The 21,928-nt window shown below is 37.2% G+C and overlaps 1 protein-coding gene across 2 annotated transcripts; it reads right to left on the bottom strand.

Annotated features, from left to right (window-relative positions):
- Positions 1 to 245: 245 nt before the first annotated feature.
- LOC115958200 (vacuolar protein sorting-associated protein 8 homolog) lies at positions 246 to 17,094 on the bottom strand. 2 transcript variants are annotated; one of them, XM_031076594.1, is made up of 20 exons: positions 16,880 to 17,094; positions 14,673 to 16,461; positions 13,623 to 13,934; positions 13,272 to 13,511; positions 13,030 to 13,150; positions 12,800 to 12,957; positions 12,038 to 12,671; positions 11,269 to 11,333; positions 11,077 to 11,178; positions 10,830 to 10,972; positions 9,266 to 9,321; positions 7,151 to 7,809; positions 6,851 to 7,041; positions 6,427 to 6,733; positions 4,440 to 4,727; positions 4,225 to 4,334; positions 1,893 to 2,223; positions 948 to 1,358; positions 616 to 856; positions 246 to 530 (listed from the first exon to the last, which is right to left on the bottom strand). In XM_031076594.1, exons 2-20 carry the CDS (start codon positions 16,164 to 16,166, stop codon positions 505 to 507), a joined length of 5,889 nt encoding a protein of 1,962 aa, XP_030932454.1. In that variant the 5' UTR covers positions 16,167 to 16,461; positions 16,880 to 17,094; the 3' UTR covers positions 246 to 504. The 2 variants fall into 2 exon arrangements, with proteins under 2 accessions (XP_030932454.1, XP_030932453.1); XM_031076593.1 differs by lacking the exon at positions 16,880 to 17,094 and having other exon boundaries at positions 14,673 to 16,558.
- Positions 17,095 to 21,928: the final 4,834 nt, after the last annotated feature.

The following is a 21,928-nucleotide window of genomic DNA, read 5'->3' as shown; positions in this document are numbered from 1 at the left end:
CATTGCAATTGTTTTATTCTTCAAAGTGACTTTTTCATTTTTATCATATCTTTTAACTTCTACAATTTCTGATACATTTCAGCTTCATTTTTCTCCTCTTCCACAAATGCTTTAAACCAATTTGCTAATTTTATAACTCAATCTCATTGATATTAGCACATCACTATTTTTTTTCCTCCCCTCTGGAAAAAGCATTGCTTTTTACTCGTCTTTTCATATATATGTCCACGTTCTTAAAGATAGGCTGATGAAAATATTCCTTCATTATTTGATTGCATTCTATTTCAATTTCATTACAAGTGCCTCTCCATGGTTCATGTACAATTTTACTCTAAGATATAAACAGATACAACAACCAGCAACAACCAAGCCTCCCAAAATTAATATAAACAAATCAATTATGAAAATATACAAAAAAGAAAAACGAAGAAGAATAAAGTAAGTCAAAATCTCAGCCAAAATGGTCTTCATCATCTCCAGTATGTTCTATACATGACACTCGCATTACCGCTTGCTGGTCTTCTCCTTGCCTATAGCAGAGTTTCCCATATGTTAGAATTGGAAAGTATCACAAAATTTTAGTAACTCTAAAATTGAATTTATAACACAACTCACCAAATATACTTGATTTTAAAGGGAACCGAAGAGATGATCCTTTTACTCTTAGCTCCCTTAATTGCTTGCTTTTACTTTGTTTCTCTATTTTCGCAAGGCCATTGCTACTTTCTCCTGTAAAAATATCTGTTCCTTTCTTTACCCTTTCATGATAAACAGCTGGCGGTGCAAGCCTCAACTGAGGCATGTGTTCTATTTGAACTAATCTCTGGTCCTTTTGCAAATTAGTCAAGATCTCAAACTGCAGCATCCAATTCACTTTTGATTAATTTTCAATGCTTGTGAAGTCCAAGAAATGGAAAAGATAATGACAATTATAAGTCGATGCTTACCCGTGAAATTTGCTGAAGCCCATAGAAATTCTCTAATGCATCACTTTCATGGGGGTGTAGAATACTAGTTCCAGGTGATTGTTGTGGCCTGGATGAAAATTTACTTACTAAACCATTTTCTGCAAGAATCGATTTATTTCTTGCTTTGTGTGATTTCTTCTTCGGCATACAAACTGGGCATCCAGATGAGGCACCTCTACTTGATGCCTCATTTTCCGGAACTTCACATTGAAGATGTGTTGCGTGACCACAATTAAAAACACGAATGCTAAAGCTAGAAGAATTCTTCGAGAAAAGGCAATTACATATACAACATATAGGACTCCGGGGTGCATACGCATGAGAGGCCCCCTTCTTCAGTAAGCTCATGGTATAGAATGTATCATCCTCTATTAAGGATTTGGCAGTGTCCTAAAACAACAAATTAAATAATTATAATCAATAGAAAATTTTATACTCTGAATATTTTATAATTACAGTCGAGTGAGTCAGCCTTATATCTAACTTTAAAAAGAAATTCATTTATCCACTAGAATGTCAACAATTAATATGCACATGCAATCAGAAATTACAATCAAACTAAAATCCTTGATGCAAGTTTGCTGCTCACTTCTGTACAGCAGAAATACTAAATGCAACGTGCCATGCAACTCTTTGCAACAATTATATAAGCAGCTTTCAAATTCTTTGCATTAGCTATGAGAAGACGTTAATATCCCAAAGATGGGAGAAGAGTTCATTCATGATCCTAAACAAAGGTCCTAGAATCGCACTAAAGAACTAAAATTCACAAGAAGAAGCTTTATGACCTAATCATGCATGTTGGCATAGTTAAATCTCAACAAAGATGCAAAAATAATTCCCATTATATAAACTAATGCAACAAGTATACAAAAGGCCGACCACATGACTAAAGCAAATGATGAGTTTAAAAAGTATATCTACCAGAATTCGCCTTTCAAAGCCATATATTCCAAGCATGCCCAGTATGGTAAGTTTAAAATCACCAAATTCCTGGCTGCCATTATCAGAGAGGAGTTTGGACATGATGGTTGGAAGGCGAACATATCCTATCATTCCCTCAACAATCTCTTTGATGAACTGAGAGAACAATTTCCTCAAGATATGAGCCCCTCTGTGCGATTTTGATATTCTCCAATTAACTATGCATGCTTCATCCTCACGTGAGACTGATGATTCGGTCAGCAGTGGAACATGATTTTCTCCTCTAGATACCATTTCATCACCATATGAATCCATCAAAGGTTCACAAAACCTGAAATGAATTTTTGTGAAGAATTAGCACTATTTATTATTTTTCCTGCACATGTATATATATTTATCTTAATTCTTAACAATATAATAACTTCCTCCTAAGAGAAGTTGCTTATTTAGCAACTTTATAAAGAGCAGAACAGTTGTTAACATGAAAACAAAGCAAGTGAAACTAAGCATATGGAAATATATTCTTAGTATCTTTCAAGGTCATGTGAAAGCCAAACAAACCATACATGATGACAACCTGAGCCTTAATGACATATTCAAGTCTTTCCTAGTTATATCTATCCTTGTTGATTTTCTAGAAGCTACTATCTCATTCAATATCCACTCTGACCTGACAAAAATTAAAAATAAGAGAGAGAGAGAGAGAGAGAGAGAGAGAGACCTACCCCACTACCTTATTTTTAATATTTTAGAGGCTACCTTATCCTGGAGCAACTGTAGTTCACCATCTCAAAACCTTTTGTTTTACTGAGAAGAAACTCTTTAATGCAGGAGCAAACCAGAAGTTATTTCGATATTTTATTTTAGATTTTCAATGGATAATTTCAGATTGTAACATAGTTATTTGATTAGTATTGGATTAGTATTTGAGATTGTTTAGGACTATCGGATTAGCATTTAAGATTGTTTAGGAGAGTTTATCCTTATCATTGTGATTTCTGGAAGCTGCATATAAAGCTCCAAATGATTTCTTTTGTATTTTCAAACTATGATTATTATTATTCAGATTATTTGCAAAATTGCATCGCGTTTGTTTGGTGGTGAATCCAAACACCTTAGGTGGGAAGCCTAAATTTCTACTATAGGACTAATCTAGGTGGAAAGCCTAGGTTATCCTGCATCACTCTTTTATATTAACTTGTTATTTTGTATTAGTGTAAGGGTATTTTTGTAATCATGCTATTTCTCTAATAAATATATGCTAAGGTGAGGGACATATTAATGTAACCCTAATCTCTCATATTTTACAACTCAACTATTATTAAGTTAGAAATACAGTAAGTCTTGAACCCACACCTTATCCTCCACTCCATTTTTATGGGGGGAAGGGGGAGGATGTTCCAATTGAGCTAAAGTTCATTGCTACCATTTCACATGAAATGCAAATAAATCATATAAGCTCACATATCTTAGACTGCATTAACTACTCATAAGAAAATATTGGTAAACATATTGGAATTGTACAAAAATTATTTAATATTACTACCAAAGTATATGGATATCAGTCATTTGATAGTTTTCAAGTTCACTTGGTAAAAAATATTTATATAGTTTCCAGATTCTTGGAAGAATAAAATTGGTGACTGAAACTTGCTAATGTTTCATACCAATCACATGAAACGCCACCCCCACCACAAGACTCACACACTAGCATAAATATCACATAAAACATATAATGATCAAAGAGAAGCACCAAGTGCTTAGGCATTAAGAGGAGCAATTAAATCCAGGAAACAAGATTGAGGAACAGAAGCTTAGTATGAGTTTGTGCCACAATTAAACAAAAATAATAGAGAGCATAACATCCATTTTTTTAATAAGTAGAGAACATAACAGTTCATAGAACTTTATGTTCCTCAAAACAACATAATCATAGAAATATGTAATTTCTTCTAAATCTTTTTTTCTTTTCTTTTCCTTTTTTTCAATGATAAGTTACACATGCACCCAATGGAAGCGCCAGTTGAGCTATAGCTCATTGGCATTCTCAATTTTTTGTTTCTTAAAAGAAATAAATGCAGTGTCATAGAATGAATGTGCATCTGATAAAGTACCAATATACCCCTCCTGTTTAATTGCAAGTATAGATCTACTCCATTATATAACAAACAAATGGATGTCTGTCATATAATCATGATAATCAATTAATCAGCATGAGGCAAACTGCTATAGTGGATGATTATATACTGCTCCGACGATTTTGCAATGAAGAAAACTTATGGTAAATCTACCATAATAAAGAAAGCAAACGAAAGATTGATGTTCAACTTACGAGTCAAGTAATCTGAACCAGAGCGTCTCTGACTCCTCAGGGTTCAAGCGAGGGGTGTTCCGCTGACATAATCCAATACAGGCATTCAATATATTGCTAATTTCATTCACCTGTAAGAGAAATATCAGAGGTAATATAAAGTTGTAAAACAATTGTACACACACACACACAAGAAGCTTAAACATATCATCTCATTAAAAGTCATATTGACATACCTCCTTCATATTTAATACAGTCCTGAGATGCTTTGTATCAGCAGCAGAACTCAAAGCCACATCAGAAACCACATTTCCAACAGCAGTATCAAGCTCAACAAATTTACTGTCAAGGCCTGAAAGTGTAAGTAAAAGAGCACTCCCCACATCACCAACCCTTTCTAACAAGAAGGCAGCAGCATCTATAATCCCATATTCCTGACACAGGCGTAGACAGTGTTCCACACGATAGCTATCAAAGGTCTCAAGGAATTTGAGAACTGAACCAGGTTCATACTGACATAATAGCTGCAAAAGTGATATGCAAAACATTGAGTACCTTAGGTGCTATCACCAAATAGAGAAGTGCTACCAGGAAATCTGAGCAACAACTAAAACTAAAGTAAGCCATTAAGAGGCCATAACAACAACCACCCTTTATGGTGCAGAATCTGCATAGTCTAGAAATATGTATACAAGGAGTATGATATGTGGCCCAATGATGAGCAGACTGATGAAACAAGATCTTTATTAGTTTATTGACAACCCAAAATCATTGTCACATATAATGTGGGGTGGGGGAAGACATTTAGAGTTGACAATAGCTATATAGCAAGAAGTTCAAAGACCATAGGATAAGACTGAACAAACACATTCATTTGACATTGGGGGAAAGAAAACATTCAACCACTTCATATTTCAATTTAGGCTAAATTACATCTTGGTCCCTCCAAGTTTGAGTTTGTTGTGAGTTTCATCTCTACAGTGACACTATGAGCGATTTCATCCTAAAGTTTCAGACTGTTATCAATGTGGTGGTTCCAATTCCTTTAACCAAGTGCCATCAAATGTCATGAGCTGTATGTAACACCAAAACATTGCCATTAATGTTTTAGTGAAAATTCCATATAAAAATAATAATAATTTGTGAGAAAAACTATATAAAAATGCTATAAAAAAAGAAGAGAGAGGAAGTTCGAAGGGAAAAGAAAAGAGCAGGTAAATCCAAAAAACTCAGAATTTTAAGGAAAATAATACAGTAAATTTCCTAGGCGTCATGTTCTCTAACATCCTCGATTCCCTCAACTCCAGTCCCAAAACCTTCTTTGCAGTCAAGTTTTCCCTTCTCTTCGCCCAGCTTTTTTTTATTCTTCTTTCTGCCTCTCATTCAATTCCATCTCTCTCACCATCCTCACTGCCTTCTTCTACGCTAAGACAAATTTCTTGATAGCTCTAGGCCTCGCTTCGGTTCAAGTGGATTCACATCTAGAACACTTCAATAGTCCTTGTGCTCCAATTCCTTTTGTTCACATAGGTGCCTTCAGCTGCTTCTATGCTTTTGACTTGGACCACCATCTTCTTGGTTGGTATGAACAATGCCTTGCCCTTTTCCCCTTTTCCCCTTTTTTGGGTGGGGAAGGGGGTTAAGTTCTTAAAATTATTCATGGTAACTGCATACTCTGTTGCCTTTCCTCCATAGCTTGAGTTTCATTCATTAAGATCAAGCAGGATGTGAAGTACCATGGCAGAGAGGTCCTGACGATAACTTTAATCCTCGGTTTGCTAGCAATTTGCTTTCTTACATTGTTTCTGACAGTATCTTTTTTCTTTTAAAGAATCTTTTTTTTTTTTCGTTACAAAAAATTTCACCAAGATGACATAGTTTGATGACACTTAGTGTGTGTTTGGCAAAAATTATTTTTGCCAACTTATTTTACTATTCAGCTTATTTTTGCTACTATTCATGGGCCCCACTGTACTATTTTAGCTAATTTTTACATTTATCTACAGTACTTTCAGCAAAAAGTTTTCAGTTTCAAAAAAATAAGCGGATCCCAAACAGATCCTTAACTGAGTTAGACAAGGTTATATTGACAACAATCTAAAACTTTTCAGATGAAATTGCAAAAAGCAGAACTATAGGGACCAAAATGACAAGAAGTCTGAACTTAAAGGGAGTAAAATGAATTCTAGCTTGAATTATAAATATAGTTGTAAAAGTGCTCACCTCTAGATAAAGCTCAATCATATCATCAGTCACTTCAACTGGATCATTACGCATTAACTTGGGGAAATCAGAGATTTTTTCCAAGTAAGCCTCAAGTCCTTTTGACTGATCCTTCAACCTTATTCCATCAGAAGGATCCACAAAATCATCTCGTCTTAAAGAAGAAAAATTGAGAGTGCCAGATAAGTGAACCTCAATGACCGTTTTTAAATAAAGGAATAGGCTTCTTGGATGAGAGCGGAGTTCAGACAGGATATGCAAACCTTCTTTGTTGAAATGACCGATGAACAACAAGAATGTTCCCTCTCTGCAAAGGATAAACAAATGCATGAGATTGCAGAATAAATTAATTTCTGCGCAACAAAAGATCATATGTACCATTTAAACAAGATCCCCAGATAACTTCAAAAAAAAAAAACATTACCTGCTTAAATCAACCAGCTCAGGTATACGAGAAATGACCGCTGATTGAAAAATAGCACGTTCATTATCACTCAGCTGTAATAATGTTTTGTTGATAAAGGAGAAAGCATGAATGGGTTCATCTACATCCTTCATGTAGCTATCCAAAGCAGCAAGATACTCATGTCTGATAGTATGAATGAAGCCACAAACCTATAAAATTAAAACAGAGCTAATATTACAGGTAAGAAAAACAGAGGATTTCTAGATTGCAGCAATATGCTTCCCAGGTAAACATCATAAGAACTATATTTAAATATACCTGGTAAAATTGTGCTCTCTCACATAGGCCTAATACATAAGAAGCATTCCAGTCAATCTCAGGCACTACTTCTAGAAGGGCAAGCACCTGCTTCTCCCTTCTTGTTGAAGTTATGTGATGTGAGGAAACACTAGTTGGAAAATTATTTTGTGATGTCAAGTATTCTAAAATCTGACTCAGGACACTTCTTGAGACATTAGCTCTTTCACATGCAACATAGTATGCTATAAACTCAAACATATGGCCTATGTCTTTCTTAGAAGGCCATTCTTCAACCAATCCACTGATATCTTCACTATCTGACCTCTCTGTTTGGGAAATGTCCCTATTAAGAATACAAATAAGAGAGTTCACTGTATCTTGGACCAATATATTTTGACATCCATTGTCATTCTCTATTTTTGGCTTTGTATTTTCATCTGCTGAATCATGTGATGAAAGTTTTGGTTTTGGGATTTCATCTTCTACAAAAGCACATCTCAAAACATCTAAAGTAGCTTCAGTATCTAACTGTAAGAGATGATACAGGTTCAGGTATGCTCCTCCAGATGATAAGCTTGAAACAGCTTTTGAGTTAGGGGCATCAGAATGTTCTAACAGAAATTGCAGAAGTTCTGTTCTAAGAGATGGCAAGCGTGTAGGGGGCAGAGTTCCTTGTCCTGCAAAAGGGAAACTTTTGGCTTCAATGTTTCTAAATCAGTTCCATCCTGCATACATTGAAATGAAGCTGTACAAGTGATACAGCTTCAAAACATGTGGATTGTAAAAAGAAACAAGGTATTCTTGCTTTGATGCCTCACACTCATTTCATAGCATCTAAACACCATTTAAGAATTATGTAAACTCCCATAAACACTAAAAGATGAAACCAAACAGGTTGCCATTCTTTATCAATAGTAAGTTGTATAAAAAAAAAAATTATCAAATAGTCATAATACTGGTTTCAAGCTGTACAATGAATTTGCTTATTAGAAAAAGGCCTTGTTCTTCCAAAGTCAGTAACCAGTACAGACATATATATATATATATATATATATACACTGACAAAACAAATACAGATACTAAAATCACCACTTAAAGACCACACATTTAAAAAGAAAACAGCAGCATGTTTAAAGAATGAATCCGAATTTGATAAGGATGTGATGCAAAACCCATGGTTTTCACCATCCAATCAATGACACATCAGATTTGTGTGATAACAAGCATAAGCCCCACTACACACAATCCAAATCACATTAAAATCCTCAAATTAAAAATAAATAAATAAAAGCCTTTAGAATAGAGGAGTTGTTGACCACATCATAATTGTCACAAGACTGCAATCCAACTCACCCAATAAGTACCAACAACCATCACTGTCGCCTTGGAGAGATAGCTGAGGTTAACTGGAGAAAAAGTGTGATTCTGAGGAGGGAATAGTGTGATTCTTGGGAACTTGGAATAATATGGGGTGTTGAAGAATGCAATGGGAGGAACAGTATGATTCTGATTCTGACAAGGCTTATGAGGATGAGAAAAATGGAGTTTACAGTGGTTGGGTTTGGAGCAGGGAGATGGCAATTGAATCAAATGCTTGCAGATTGTTATGGAATCATCAAAAGGTTTTTTCTATTGAACGAAATTCAGACAACACCAACATCAATCCAGCGACTTCTCAGTGTGTTCAGAGTCTTCAGATGACAGTAATTTTTTTTATCGGTTTGTTTGTTTTCTTAATAAATATTTGATTATATTAGCTTTTAATGGGTTGTTATCATATGTGCTAGTCACTATGCTTTCATTTTGAAAATCTGACAGTGTCAATATTTTATTAAAGGGTGTAAATAGGGTCTTTTATGTCACATCCTTATTGAATTTAACCTAAAGAATTACTTAAGACCTGTAAGAAAGTAGTAACACAGCTAAACAAAAATATAACACTCTGAGAAATTAGCATAACATGTATATGTACAACATAAAATGGCCAAAACAAATATTACAAGATAAACAGTCACATATATTTGGTTTTCTATAATTTAGTCAATTCAAGATTTATAGAGAAATTTTCACATACTTGCACAAAGGATCTTCAAACTGATCAATTGGAAAGTGCCACCAATAATAACTCCTTACCTGGAGGAAAAGCAAGACCTGAAAAGCAGTATTTTAGATAAACAAGCATCCGGTACCTGTAAGCAAGAACAAAAGGCAAAGGTTAATACTACAAAGTGGTAATAAAAAACCAACTATAAGAAGATAAAACATAAATAATGGTATAAAACAATATAATCCTGCTTGTAACACCTTTCAGTACGATTACCATAAGACTGCAAATAAGAAAAAGTGGTAAAGCAGTTCTCTCTCTCATTATAATTTATTTTTGGGGGGCTAGGCCCCAGTGGGGGCTGTGGTGGGCAACCAATCTAAAGAAAATGAACATTTCAAGTGAGCCATCCAAGACATTTTCTAAAATTCTATCAATACCATACTGAATAAAGAAACCTCTTTTCAACTAAAGATATTCCATATAGTCAAATGCCTCAAGAAGTTTTATTCGATCAAAATTTTAAACCACCTTTCCCCAGAAATATTTCATACTCTCTCTTTTTCTTCCCGGTAATTATTTACACAACCAACCAGTAGAGGAATAAGCCCTCCCTGTTTTCCAGCCCTATCAGATGGAAAATTATCTTATAAGACTTACCTGATACCTCTCACAACAAGTGAGACCCACACATGATGTGAAAGGGAGGTCTCATGAGATACCTTTTCCTATTTGTCACTTTTTGCTCATGGTTTAAAAAATCATAACCAAATGAATATGAAATTTTTTTAATTGTAACGTCTGAATAGCATATGCCCCCAAATGAATAAATCTTCACTAAGGCACAATTGAGATACAAACAAGCCAGAAGTGTGCTTTTGATGCAATATTTGACAGTTTTCATTCGCGGTTTAGAAAATAAAAACCAACTTAATAGGAATCTTAAATTTGTAACCTCTGGATAGCATATGCCCCCATATGAATAACACTTCACTAAGGCACAGCTAAGATACATGTATTTCCAATGAGAACAAAAATACTATCATAAAGTAGAATAAGAAAATTAATGTGAGGGAGAAAAGGGGAAGGGAGAAGGAAGAAGCAAGCTTGCACACTGATTGAAATTTGACTCCAAGTCTCCAACTCCATGCCACATAGGCCCAGATGGAGCCTAATTCAAACCAGCTGATTGAAATCTTTTAAGATTAGGGTTATTTGTAGCTCCTATAAAATTACATTCTTAATATGATGTTATACCTGCACATTGAATACAATTCCTTAAAAGTAGAAAATGTTTCCCATAAATAAACTTCTAAATAAGTGTGCGTTTGGCTCCAAATTAAAAAGCTAGCTTATTTTACTATTCAACTTATTTTTGATACTATTCATGAACCTCACTGCACTTTTTGGTACTATTCATGAGTCCAACTGTACTATTTCAGCTAACTTTTACCTTCATTTACAGTACTTTCAGCAAAAAAATTTCAATTTCAGCAAAATAAGCAAATCCCAAATAGACCCTAAATCTAGTCAATTTATAAATATTGACATGACAGCATTCATAGAAGAGAAGCAAACTAGAATGAGAAAACATGATATTAGGAAATCTTCCATATTCAATGAATGAGAACACAAGGAACACGTTATACATACCCAAGGGCAGCAGCACTCTCCTTTTGACTATTTCGCAAGACCACCAACAGCTCCTCTAAAGGAGCCCTAAAATCATCCAATCCTTTATTGAAGAGATACACCAGAGCACCATATAATCCATGCTCTCTACATAACCTAACAACCTACAAGGAAAAATAATAATCATTATCCAATCAAGTCAATAAATCATAACAAATGAATTTACTCCAACAACAAAAATGATTAACAAAGGTTTTGAAGGTAAGACCTGATTGAAATCCAAAGAAGAGATATCCATGTGAAGGACGCATTGTTCAACTCGTTGTAACCATCCTTTGCTGCTGTAATGTTCTACAAGTGCTTGCATAATCTAACAAAATAAAACGAAAAAAGAAAAAGAAATATCAGAATTTATGATTAAGCTGCCAATAAGGCTAAGCACTGGGACATCAAGCTATACCTCAGGAGGCAGTGATCCAAGCATGTCCTTCAATATATATGGTTCCAAAAGCTCCAAAAATGTGTCTGGAAAATGTAATGAAACAAAAGGTAAATCACCGAAAGAGTAATGTCTAAGGACTGCTAATATGGACAAATTATTGCAAGGGCTGCTATATATATATATATATATAGAATACACACACTTCACAGGCAATAAGACCACAGCAGACACTAACTCAACCTAGTTTTGTACTAGCAAAGTGTCAACACGGAATACATCACTCTCAAGGTGCTAGGAGAGCTGAATAACACTTGCACCCTTCCTAGTAACAAACCCAATCTTAAAAGGCAAAGGTAACATAGAATATATCATTAGAAAAACTTCATCACAAGGAAAGCTCTCTAAGCAGCCAATGAGCTTGGCTCATTTGGCACTTCCCAATGAGAATAGGGTGGAGGGTGAGATTGTGGGTTCAACAACCACTAGGTGCGTTTGTAACTTGCCAATAATAAATAAGGAAAGATTTCTCATATTCTTTCATAATTGATAATATTCCCCCCAAAGATCCAAACATGTCTTGCTGATAGCCTAGCAATAATCTCACTGTCCAAACAGTCTGACCTTCAAAGTTTGTTAAACATTCTAGCCTCATGTTATGTAGTTATGGCTATCACAAATTGAGTTACCAAGTTTCACTTAAAAAATGAACTTCAACCTGGACATCAAAGATCAAACTGCATAGTAATTGAAGCATTCAACACAAGAAGACTCAGAGATGTAATGATACCTCTCTGTTGTACCGCCACAAACTTGGAGAAAATTTCATCGAAAAGGATGTCAGTCCTCTTGATATGAACACAGAATTCCACAGCAACTCCACCAACACGAGTGTATTGCTCTTTTATTTCAGAGTGCACAGAACTGCTTCTACTATTTGGGTTGTCCAGTGGTTCCATTTTCTCAACTTGGTTGCAAAATGCCACTGAAATATAAGAAAATACTTCATCTACGTATGACAAAAGCAACTCCACAAGGTAGGGCATTATGGCCTCCTGTACAGCATCCAAGGTTCTAGGAAGGTCAATAACACCATGCGCCTGGCCATCATAAAGTGTCATTGACATGTTCAGTGCACCCATCCAGTCACCTGCTTTCCGCAGAACCTGAATCCGCTCCTTCCATGGGAGAAGGCGAGAAACAGCAAGATGCATAGGTCCAAGGATGTATACTGAAGCTCCTCTTACAGCTATGCAATTGTGAAAAGCTTTCTCAGGATTTCCATAGATATTAATAAAGTGGGTATGGTATGCAACAAGATCATCTCCACCATAACCATCCAGAGAAAAACTTGTTTGGTGAATCCCAGTTCCATCCTTAGCAAACAGACAGAGTTGTCCAGTTGATGTAAGAACAACCAGTATCTGGTCAAGTACAAAAATCTCATTACATGCAAAGCATTTACAATTATTTACTAGGCAACGCTGCCTAAATAACATTATTTAAATACAACAAAGACAAATCAACAATATATGAATAACTAAATACGTACCTGATCATCCAACCAAGCCACACCTATAGCTGCACTGTCAAGAGACCATTTCCCATATACTTTTAGCTCTGATTTGATTAACTTTGCAACCTGAACTTTTCGGTCCCAAGCAATTGCGAGCAAGTAGACTCTCTCTGATGCCTCCACAGGCACGTTTTCTGAAACAAATTCATATCTTAGAAAAAATGAAATATCTCAACATAAATGCCCAAAACTCACTCAATGCATACCACTAGGCAAACTGCGTGATTTTGTCATGCATTTCCATGCAGTATAAGGCATAGAACCCTCTCGAACCCCATCTGGCTTAGAAAGCTGCGAATAGACTTCCAAAGTAGGAGTAAGCCTTACCTGTAACATGCAAATGTGGCTTTAACACATTTTGAACAAGATATAACCACTAAGAAGAACAACATCAATTCACAAGACAAAAGGTACATGGAATTTGTGCAATCATCTGAGGGCTTCATACCACCAGAGCAGTTTGATGGGTGACAAATATGACCACACCTTCTTCAGCTAAAGAAGAGCCTTCATTAAAGAGTTTCCAGCCAGCATCTCCACCTACTACACCTCCCATCATACTACCAAGACTGCTGGATGAAACCGCATTGTTTCCCTGAGAGGACAGGGAAGCACCTCCAGAGAATTCATCAAAAAGGACCGGTGAAGCTGATAGCACAATTCCCGTTTTTTGTCCATCAAGAAGACACTATTTCAAGTAACAATATGATCATTAGTTTGGAGATGATGTCAACTCATAAGCATATTATACATAGTGCCACAATCATAAATCACATATTAATGCATACTAACGTTTTACCTGTGTTTTGATGGAGAACCTATTGAGCAAGGGAACAACTGAGAAAGCATGCAACAGAACGAGACCCTTACTATCACCAGTAACTGCTTTAAATTGACGAGTAACCTGAGAATCCTGCCCCAGAAATAATGTATGTACTACTGGTGTTGTATGCTCTCCAGTAATAACTTTTGCTGATGATGATCTCTGCACATCCCAAACAGTAATATGACCATCACCATAACCAGCTAAGAGCAGGTCCCCTTGCTGATTAAAGCACATGGAAGTTACAGGGGCATGAGACCTATCCCCTTGCAGACCAAGCATCGACATCTGGAACATAAACAGCATGGTTTATTGAGTAAAGTTATTTCTGTCGTAACTACAATGTGGCACATAGCAAAAGCAAATGTACTTAGAAGCTTCACAATTTAATTAAACATCCAGATGTTTTCATACTGAAATTACCATAAAAAGCCAAATTCCTCACTTAACATGTTCGATTTCTGTAACAGAAGAAATTTAGATATTACCAATCAATGGTATCTTAACAGATAACCATATACTGAGGGCATATCTGAATAAGAACTTTGTTGAGGAAGTACCAACACACTCATGCTAAGTATGCACATTATATTTATGTATATAAGTCATCCTTACAGAATATACTCATACTAAGTACGCACACCAAAGGTTTTAAAGCTGATAACATTGTGTTTCTTTTCAATAATATCAAGTTATTTGTGTATGGAAGTCATCCTGTACAAAATCAAGTATGTAACTGCTGTTTTGTGTGGAATTCATTGGGGCATTTTAGAGATTGAAATAAGCAATTAAGTTGATACTTAAGCAATTCTGCAAAGAGATGACACCAGGAATTGACTATTATTTTAAAGGGCACATTCACAACATTCTCCCTTGATTCTAATTACACCCAAAATATATTTCCTGGAATCTATTCAAGTTTCAACCAAAAGATGAACAAATAACATATATAGAAACATAGAATCCTGAAGGAACATGAAAGGCTAACAAGTAAGAGCAATATAAGCAGATTAATGCAAAAGTAACCTTTGGATCCATGTGGTCAGCATTATAACAGGAATATTTACTGGGCACAACGAGAATGACCCCTTTTGACATTCCAATTGCAATATAATTAGTATGAACAGCCAAAGCTTGAGGTGAACCATGATCTCTCCTGAATGCCTGAGAAGAAATGGTCCTTGTAATAGCATTATCCGCATCAAGATCAAAGTATCCTAATGTGGTTGATCCTCTCCGTACGCCCTCAAGCCTCATTGGCTGAGCAGCTGCACCTTCTTCCCAATGCAAACCAGTAGAAGCATGCTTCTTCTCAAGCTCCTCAGCTAACTCCAATGGCTTCATAGAAGCAGCCCGGGATTTCTTCTCCGCTCTCTTACTAATCCTCCTGCTCTCCAATTGCCCAATTCTCTCTTCCACAAGTTCAGAAATATCACTCAATGAACTCGCGTCATCATCATCGCCACCACCCACCTCAGTATCTTCCAAAACATTCACTTGTTGCTGTGTTTCCAATGCCTCAATTGTCGATTCCTCCTCTACCTTCTCTTCCAAATGATCAACCTTATCTTCTTCTGAGTTCAAAATTTCAGAGCTCCTGTCAAGCACAGAAGCATTCTCATCTACATTTACATTGTTTTCGTCCTCCTCAACACTTATGGACGAAGAACCAATCCGCGGCTCAATGATTTCAAAATTAGAAACTGAATCAGCACTTGTTCGCAGCAATTCTTCATGATTACTACTAACCTTTAATCCGTCTACTTGAACCACATTTTCGGCTTCGCTTTCGACCTCTTTAACACTAGGACCTTGCGCAAAACCCTCATTCCCTATCACACCTTCCAAAACCTCATCCTCTTTCGCATTACGAATTTCACTATTAGAGCTCAATTCATCTGAGGCTGAGACCGAAACCGCATCGGAATCTTCAAGAACCTTCTGGAAGCTTCCACTGGCAGCCCTCCTAGACTTGATCGCGGCGGCGTGCGGGGTCGGGAGAGCCCTGGAGGCTGCCACTGCCGCCGCAAGCGCTGCCCCTGGCTTCGCATTCGATCTCACACCGCCGAAAAGCGACGGTAACGGCTTCGAGTTCGAGAGCCTTTTAAACGGATCGTCCGGGTAATTGATTCCGGGTCTGACCCGACTGAACGAAGACGAACCGGGTCGGGAGTGGAGCGAGGGGTTTTCATCATGATGTTGGGCCGGTATGGAGGAAAAGTCTGAGGAGGGTTGTTTAGTTGTGGAGACTGAAACGGTGTCGTCTTGGTCGTGTTTGGGATCGGAGACGCGGGAGTAAACGGACGGTGGAGATGTAGGGGGAGATGAGGTGGAGGAATCGGAGGCGTTGAGGATTTCGTCGATTGTGCGGTGAGGGATGGAGTAGAGGTTGTGGTGATTGCCTTTGTTATCGTCGTCGTCGTCGTCGTCGCTGGTGAGAGGTGAGTTAAGGAAGGAGTCGAGGTCGAGTTCCATAGCCGCAGGTAATGTTTCGGAGGTACTGCTGAGATTCTTGGTCATGTCGGTTTTGTTGGTTTTACTTTTGAATTTGTTGCTTTCCGCTTAAGGAATTAGTTTCAAGTTTCAACTCCATCAGATTATCGGGTCCGGCTCCCCTCCAGTTTTTAAGTCTCCCGTTCTCTCCCATCTTAAAACCGATGGAGGACACGTGGAAAAAATAAAACCCAAAGATTACAAAAATGCCACGACAAATACAACATTTTTCTCACCTAAGAAGTCTGACCACCCTCTTTCTCTTTCTTCCCAACAAGCCTTTCCTCTCTTCCTCTCTTTTCTTCTCCATCACCACCGCCACCTGAGCATCATAGGCACCGAAATCAAACCTTAAAGGAAAAGAAGGGTAAAACAGGACAATGGATTAGGAAATTAAAAAGAGCAAAAAGATCTTTTTAATATAAATAATACCCACTGCCAATGTTACCACAAAATCAATCATAACATTAACATCTAATTGAAAAGAACAATTCAAAAGCTTTTACAAAATCAAAAATTTCCACAACCAGAAAAGATATAAGAAATACAATTTGATCAGAGAGAATAAATTATTAAAAAAATAACCCAAAATGGACAAGAAGTGAGTCTGTGCTTGGGGAATTTATATTATTCTTGGCATGTTGGACAAGGACTTGAGTGGTGTGCTTAGCCGTAACGCAATTGGCTTCCGTTCAAGAGAAGGTGAAGTTTAAGACAACAATGGCAAACTGCACACCTACCTCCCTCTCACAGTATAGCTTGCTTGGCTTCCCATAAGGTCACAAAGATCTTTTGCTCTTTATAATTTGCTAATCCACTATCTTGTTTTACCCTTCTTCTCTGTCAAGCTCTGATTTCGGTACCTCTGATGCTCAGGCGGTGGTGGTGATGGAGAAGAAGAGAGAGGCAAATAAGAGAGGAAAGGCTTGTTGGGGAGAAAGAGAAAGAGGGTGGTCAGACTTCTTAGATGAGAAAAAAAAGTTGTATTTGTCGTGGCATTTTTGTAACCTTTGGATTTTATTTTTACCACGTGTCTTTCATCATTTTTAAATTGGGAGAAAAACGGGAGTCTTTTGGCTGAATATTGCTAAATTTGAAGTTAATTTGTGTTATAGGTACTGTTTCAACTTATTTAGGAATATGAGGAAAGAGAGTGAATTTCGGCAATACCATTGCCGAAATTCAACAAAAGTAGGAGAGAGAATTTTTTGATTTTCGGCAACACCATCACCGAAATAGGAGGGAAAATTTTTTATTTTTTTTCCCTCCTATTTCGGCAATGCCATTGCCACATTTCACTTTTTTTTTTTTTTTTTATATTTAAAATGATATGTGCACACAATTTTTACAATATTTTTACAACATTTTTAACAACAAATCACAGGTAATTAGTTATTATTAGTTAAAATTTGAATTTAACACTGAGATTACTTTTTTTAATCCAACAAATATAACCTGCCACTTAAAATTTGTTGTGGCAGGTTAATTTAACACTGGATTAATTTCCCTCCTATTTCGGCAATGCCATTGCCACATTTTCACTTTCTTTTTTTTTTTTTTATTTAAGAAATGATATGTGCACACAATTTTTACAATATTTTTACAACAAATTTTAAGTGGCAGGTTATATTTGTTATTAAAAAAGTAATCTCAGTGTTAAATTCAAATTTTAACTAATAATAACTAATTACCTGTGATTTGTTGTAAAAATGTTGTAAAATATTGTAAAAATTGTGTGCACATATCATTTCTTAAAAAAAAAAAAAAAAAAAAAAAAAAAAAAGTGAAATGTGGCAATGGCATTGCCGAAATAGGAGGGAAAAAAAATAAAAAATTTTCCCTCCTATTTCGGTGATGGTGTTGCCGAAAATCAAAAAATTCTCTCTCCTACTTTTGTTGAATTTCGGCAATGGTATTGCCGAAATTCACTCTCTTTCCTCATATTCCTAAATAAGTTGAAACAGTACCTATAACACAAATTAACTTCAAATTTAGCAATATTCAGCCAAAAGACTCGAAAAACGGAGCCTTTAAGGCCTGTTGGCATTACAAATTTTTTCACACACTAATTCACCACATGTATTTTAAAAAATCCCAAACTTCAATTCTCAAACTACTATTCCAAATACCCCAAGACTGGAGGGGAGCCGAACCCAGATTATCACCGATGTCCGTCAACTATGCGACTATTGTATAGCATTCCCACAACTCAAGAGTCTCATGTTTTCTCCAGTTTTCAAACAGGTAAATGACACGTGGCATCTACAAAATCTAATGGTAAGATATAAAGGCCAAATCACAACATCTTTTATTTCCATTTTACCAACACTCTTTAGCAATAAATCCACTGTTCACACCCCACTGCACTTAGCAGTGGATGATAAGGACCCGTCAGAAATCATGCCAGAAATAAAACCGGATCTGAGAATCCATAAACATAAACAGAGCCTCAAGAGAGGGAGAGAACCCATAAGCACAAACAAAGAAAAAATTATATTGAATATAAAAATAAAGAAACAAAAGGGAGAAAATTCATTTCATTTCAATTCAAACCAGACCCATGACAAAAACCCATTGTAGAAACGGCAAGAGAGAGCTCAGTATCAAACTACCAAGTCCGAAATCAACCAAATCCCAACAAAAAAGATGAACAAACCAACAAGTGCAGATCCGAACCAGTTAAACACACACAGCCATAACTAGCAATTAGCATTTAGCAGTTAGCTCACATTGTCACACTTACAAATATACAAGAAGCCTTTGTTGTTCTTCCGCAATTTCTCAGCCCATTCTTTCCCCCTCTCTTGCAACTCTGTTTGTGATAGTTTCTGAGATTCGGTGTAGTGCTGTTTGGTGTGTGAGTAGTGGGTTACTGAGAGTGGGGTAAAAGAGAAATAAATGATAATTTGATGTGGCCTTGTTTTTACCATTAGATTTTATAGCCGCCACGTGTCGTTCATCTGTTTAAAAACAGGAGAAAACATGAGACATTAAACTGGAGAGGAGCCGGATCTGTCTCGAACCAACTAAATTATATATTCAAGTTTGGTTCCAACCAACTAAATTACATGTTTAAGTTTTTTTTTTTTTTTTTTGGGAAAGTGTTTAAGTTTATTTGAAGTGGTTCAATTACTACCTTTTAATTTATTCTTTCTTATTACTTAAAAAATTTAGGAGAAATTATACTTTACTACCTTAAATTATACCTCATTTTATACTTTACACCTTAGACTTTTCAAATGTATGTTTTGCATCCTAAACTATAACATTTGCTACACTTTGCACCTCATCATTAAGTTTGCTGTTAACTTGGATGAAAATTCAAAGTTTAGGGTGTAAAGTGTAATAAGGAATATAGGGTGCGTTTGAATTGACTTCAAACCGATTCCGGAAATGATTTTCCGGAAAATTTGGTGTTTGGTTGTTACTTCAAATTCGGTCAAACTGAAAAGCATTTCCAGTTGACCGAAAATGAGAGCCAAAACAACGGAAAATCATTTCCGTTTTCATTTTCACTTCAAATGATTTCCGCCCTTGGAAAATAGAAGAGAGAGAGAGAGAAAGAGCAAGAAGATCGCCGACGTCGGAGCAAGACGATCGCACCGCTCCGATCGTTCAAACCCACCCTCGTCGAACCCAGTCACCGATCATCGAGATCGTCTCACCATTTCCGAACCACGCGCGAAAAGAGAGACAGAGAGAGTAGAGAGATCGTCGCACCGCGAACCCACTCGCACCGACGAACCCCGACAAACCCACTCGCACCGACAAACCCCGACGAACCCACTCACACCGCGAACCCACTCGCACCGCGAACCCACTCGCACCAACGAACCCACTCGCACCGATTCGTTCTCGTTCTCGTTTGAAATTTTTGTGATTTTGATTTTTTACTTTCTCTCTTTGATCTCTGATTTTGTTGTTGTTGTTGTGGTGGCGTGGGTGGTGGTGTTTTGGTGTTCCCGATCGCCATTCGAATCGCACCCTTCGTCGTCCCCGATCGCGAACCCAGATTCGTCGTCCCCGATCGCCGCAGTCGCAGCACCGATTCGTCGTCCCCGATCGCGATGGTCGCACCCCAAAACCGATCGTCCTCCCTCTCTTCCTTCTTCTCTCAATTTGACCGGAATATGATTTTTTTTTTCTGGGTTTTATTTGTGTTTTGGTGTTCTGTATGATTTTGATTTTTGGTGTTGTTGTGGTGGTGATGTTTTGGTGGTTGTGGTTTTTAATTGTCGGAGTTTGCTGCCGTGAGTTTGGCGGAGTTTGTAGGAAAATAACATTTTCAACCATACAATCAAACACCAGAAAATATTTTTCACAACATTTTCTGTAATGCAACCAAACACTTAAAAATATTTTCCTTTCCGGAAAATAGCATTTCCGGAAAATAAGTATTTTCCGGAAAATCACTTACATGAAACAAACACAGCCATAGTTTAGTGTGGTAAAGTATGATTTATCTTTCGTTTTTAAAGCATTAAGAAGAGGGGTAATTAAGTCTTTTCACATGGTGTCATATTTTTCCATCTAAGTTAATGACAAACTTAATATCAGGGTATAATAACAATGGTCATAGTTGTAGGGGCCTTTTCTATGTGATATGGTATGTTGGGTTGCCTCTTGCGGTAATGGGCTGGGCTGCCTCCTGCGGTGATGGGCCCTAGTGTTTCTAAGTAAGGGAGCTGGGGCCGGTCCAATTGTAACTCAACTTGGGCCGGTTTGTGCACAAACTTATGCCTTGTCTGCCAGGAGCAATTTTACGACAAGCAGAACTGTTGCAGACGAATTACGGCAGGCGGAACTGCTGCAGACGAGTTACGGCAGGTGGATATAATAATAACTAAAACAGAGTATTTTGACTTATTTAAATAAACAGCTATGTATTTCCTACTTAATAAAGCATGATTACAGTCATAATGATATCGATCACAGAGAAGAACGAAAAAAATAATACTGGTTAATTTAAATGGGCACGTATTAAGTTTTAAGCTTAGTCTGCCGTAGCAAAGCCAAAGAGGGGAGAACGCCTCTTCTCAATGCAAATAACCCCCTCAGGAAAATTATCCTGCCGTGGGGATTAATGGCTTTGAGAGAGTCGGACCTTAATGGTTGTTGCCCAAAAGAAAAAGTCATTGTTTACGTTTTGGAAGAAGATAAGATTTGAAGGGGGAAAGGGAGAAAACGATCTATAGGTGCATGCCCTCCTTGAAATAACTCTCGTTTTTCTTAGTTTTTTTCTTATCTTTTTCCTTTCTTCTTGCTCTATTTTCTCCTTTTTACTCAAAAAAATATACTCTGTTTTTCGATCCCCTTTACAGGGCACAGCAAGAGCTTTTTTATAGTGCCTGCCGCGACCATGGTTTTACCATTTTTCCCTTTAACCGCCTCTGTCTGGTCTGGGCGTACTTGCCGACCACCAGAGGTGTGTGCCACTCACCCTTGCCAGACAGAGGCAGGTTTCAGTTCTCCCCCTGCCGTAGCACTTCTTTCCTGCCACGGTATAAATGCTTTCTCTCTCTACTCTCAGAGCATGCACCAACGGTTCTCCCTCAAACTTGCCTCTTTTGGGTGGTCTATCATCCCAGCAGGACGTACCTCCCAAAAGAGGCTTGGGCAGGAGCCGTAAATAGGTCTTTTCCCCCCTCCCCACCACCAAACCACACCCCCTTTACCTCTTACCTCTGGCCCGTGGCCCCACCATGTCCTATATTGGCTGGGTACAGGCTGGTAGTGCCTGAGCCTTGCGCGTGCTTCCCTTTCAAATTTGTCCAAAAGTCTGCCTGCTA

This window comes from Quercus lobata, chromosome 8, assembly GCF_001633185.2.
Source record: "Quercus lobata isolate SW786 chromosome 8, ValleyOak3.0 Primary Assembly, whole genome shotgun sequence".
NCBI lineage: Eukaryota > Viridiplantae > Streptophyta > Magnoliopsida > Fagales > Fagaceae > Quercus > Quercus lobata.
This window is presented reverse-complemented; position numbering and strand designations above follow the sequence as displayed.